A 2599-nucleotide genomic window follows, 5' to 3' on the forward strand; every position below is an offset into this window, starting at 1 on the left:
AAATTTATTAAAATTAATTATAAATAATTGATGAGTAGTCACCACTGGTCTGCTTTTTGTTGATAAAGACAAGGGAGAAGCATCAATGAAACTGTGGTGTGGAAATATCTAAAGTAAAACCAAAGTGAAAAAAGAGAGGTAAAGCAGAGGAGGCAAAAGTCCAACATTTACGATGGTTAAAAAGCATGGTTGAAAAAGCAAACCATGATTGAGTTAAGAATAAATGATGGAGGGTGAGTGAGTGTGAAGGGGGGCAAAAGCTATGATTGAGAGAATTGGTACCCCTGACACCACCATGTCATGATTGGACTTACACAACCCCCCTCCCCCTTCTCTTCTTTCTATATAACCCATCTCAACTCTCTCCCATTTCTCTCCATCTGCATCTTCTGCATTAATCCATCTCTCTCTCTCTCCTGTTAGACAAGGCATAACAACCTAAGCTTATATCAAGAATTTATAGATACATATAAGCATGATGATTCACCAAAGGGAAGATCACTTGGGTCTAAGCCTAAGCTTGTCCTCTCCAGCAGAAACTCACAGGCCATCATCATCTTCATCGCCACTACAACTGAATCTAGCACCTTCCATGACAAGCCCACCTTTCAATCTCTTCCACAAAAAAGAAACCTCAGGTAACTTTCACACAACCCCATCTAAAAAAAACTCATCTCTCCCAACTCTCTCGTTTTCATCTCTCTCTCAGGCATTTCATCGAACACTTTCAAGAAAACCCCCAGATCTGCATCTAACAAGCTCTTTTTCTTGGCTTTTTTACAGATGGGTTCGTTCTTGACGCATGCAGAGTCGAAACGAGGTCGTTTCTCAAGGGAATCGACGTTAACCGGCTACCGGCGACGACGGTGGACATGGAAGAAGAAGCTGGCGTGTCATCACCCAACAGCACAATATCAAGTGTGAGTGGAAAGAGGAGTCTGGAGAGATCTGAGAATGGTCATGGAGATGATCTTCTAGATTGTTCTAGAGGCTTGATTAATAGTGATGAAGAAGATGGTGACAATTCTAGAAAGAAACTCAGGCTTTCTAAAGACCAGTCTGCTATTCTTGAAGACAGTTTTAAGGAACACAACACTCTTAATCCAGTAAGTTCACATACATTAGTTGTACATGTGTTTTTGAGGTAGGGGGTATTTCGGTAATTTTACTGATTTTGTTTGTGATCTGCAGAAGCAAAAGCTGGCCTTGGCAAAAAGACTGGGTTTAAGACCTCGTCAGGTGGAGGTTTGGTTCCAGAATAGAAGGGCAAGGTGAGATATTTGTCTTTGTTTTCGAGGGTCTTTTGGGTATTTTAATGTATATGTTGGTACAATTGGCCCATGTCACAATTTGACCTCATGAACATATGGAGAACATGTAAAATAAGGGAAGAACAAAGACTTTAAAAAAGAATAAGATCAATAGATCATCAAGATTCAAGATACTTCAATATGATAAAACAAAGATTAATAATTAAAATTTTGAACTTGGAAAAGGATTTCGTGTTGATGACAAGAATTTTTGGAAGCCTGTTCGATTCTATCGGAAGAGTGTGTGAATATTTAAATTTCTGTTGTCGAGAATTTCAGTAAAAAAATTCCTCAGATGCTAAACTTGGGTAGTTTATTTATAGTTTTTGTGTCATCTAGTAGAACAATAGAGCATTTGTGCCAAAGACTAAATTCGAAAAACATTGTTATGTACAGGACTAAGTTGAAGCAAACCGAGGTTGACTGTGAGTTCTTGAAAAGATGCTGTGAGAATCTAACAGATGAAAATAGGAGACTGATGAAGGAGGTTCAAGAACTGAGGGCACTCAAACTATCCCCACAGTTCTATATGCAAATGACCCCTCCCACAACCCTCACCATGTGCCCTTCATGTGAGCGTGTCTCGGCCCCTCCTTCGTCTTCCACCGGCCCATCCTCCACACCCGTCGAGGCCCCTCGGCCCCACCATTCGGGTTCTAGTCACCATCGCGTCCCTTTTAATCCATGGGCCATTGCACCTGCTGGTCACCGATCATTCGATGCAGTTCGCCATTGATCAAGGATGTTTTGGTCATAAAAATCCCGAAAATGTGATGGAGAAATGAAGAATTTTCACTAGGATATCATATTAATATTATCATTATGGTTATGTAAATTATCTAGGATTTGGTGGTTGAAATGTGATCCGGTAGGGTCTTATTATGTTTTGTAGTATTAAGACCCCCTGCCCTGTTTAAGTAATTAGGGTAGGTTTTTAGTCTTTACTCTTTAGTATCAATGCTTCTTGCCTATTTTAAGGGTGGAAGTCTTTGTTTTGGAAACTTGGGGAGGAGAACTTTGAATGTAAAGTTATCTCTAATCATTTAGTATTAACTTGTTAAATGATGTGTTGAGTTTTACCTAATGAAGTTTATCATCATGATTAAGACTTAGAGTCATGATCCAAAGGTTGTTTCTGATCAAGATTTGACATTGTTAACCACTAGAAAATGACCAGATCTTGAAGCCATGTTAAATAAATAAGCAGTGATGATAGTTAGGTAGACCATAGAAAATGATAGGATCTCAATTTAGAGTAGGTTATGATTAGTTAATTTTTACTGGGCAGA

The 2599-nt window shown here is 39.1% G+C and overlaps 1 protein-coding gene across 1 annotated transcript; it reads left to right on the forward strand.

Moving 5' to 3' along the window:
- Positions 1-206: 206 nt before the first annotated feature.
- On the forward strand, positions 207-2372 carry LOC108205994 (homeobox-leucine zipper protein HAT4). The gene is made up of 4 exons (XM_017376144.2): positions 207-638; positions 784-1106; positions 1192-1271; positions 1707-2372. The coding sequence occupies exons 1-4, from the start codon at positions 476-478 to the stop codon at positions 2044-2046; spliced, it is 906 nt and encodes a 301-aa protein (XP_017231633.1). The 5' UTR covers positions 207-475; the 3' UTR covers positions 2047-2372.
- The last annotated feature ends 227 nt before the right edge of the window (positions 2373-2599 follow it).

This window comes from Daucus carota, chromosome 2 (assembly GCF_001625215.2).
Source record: "Daucus carota subsp. sativus chromosome 2, DH1 v3.0, whole genome shotgun sequence".
NCBI classification, from domain to species: domain Eukaryota; kingdom Viridiplantae; phylum Streptophyta; class Magnoliopsida; order Apiales; family Apiaceae; genus Daucus; species Daucus carota.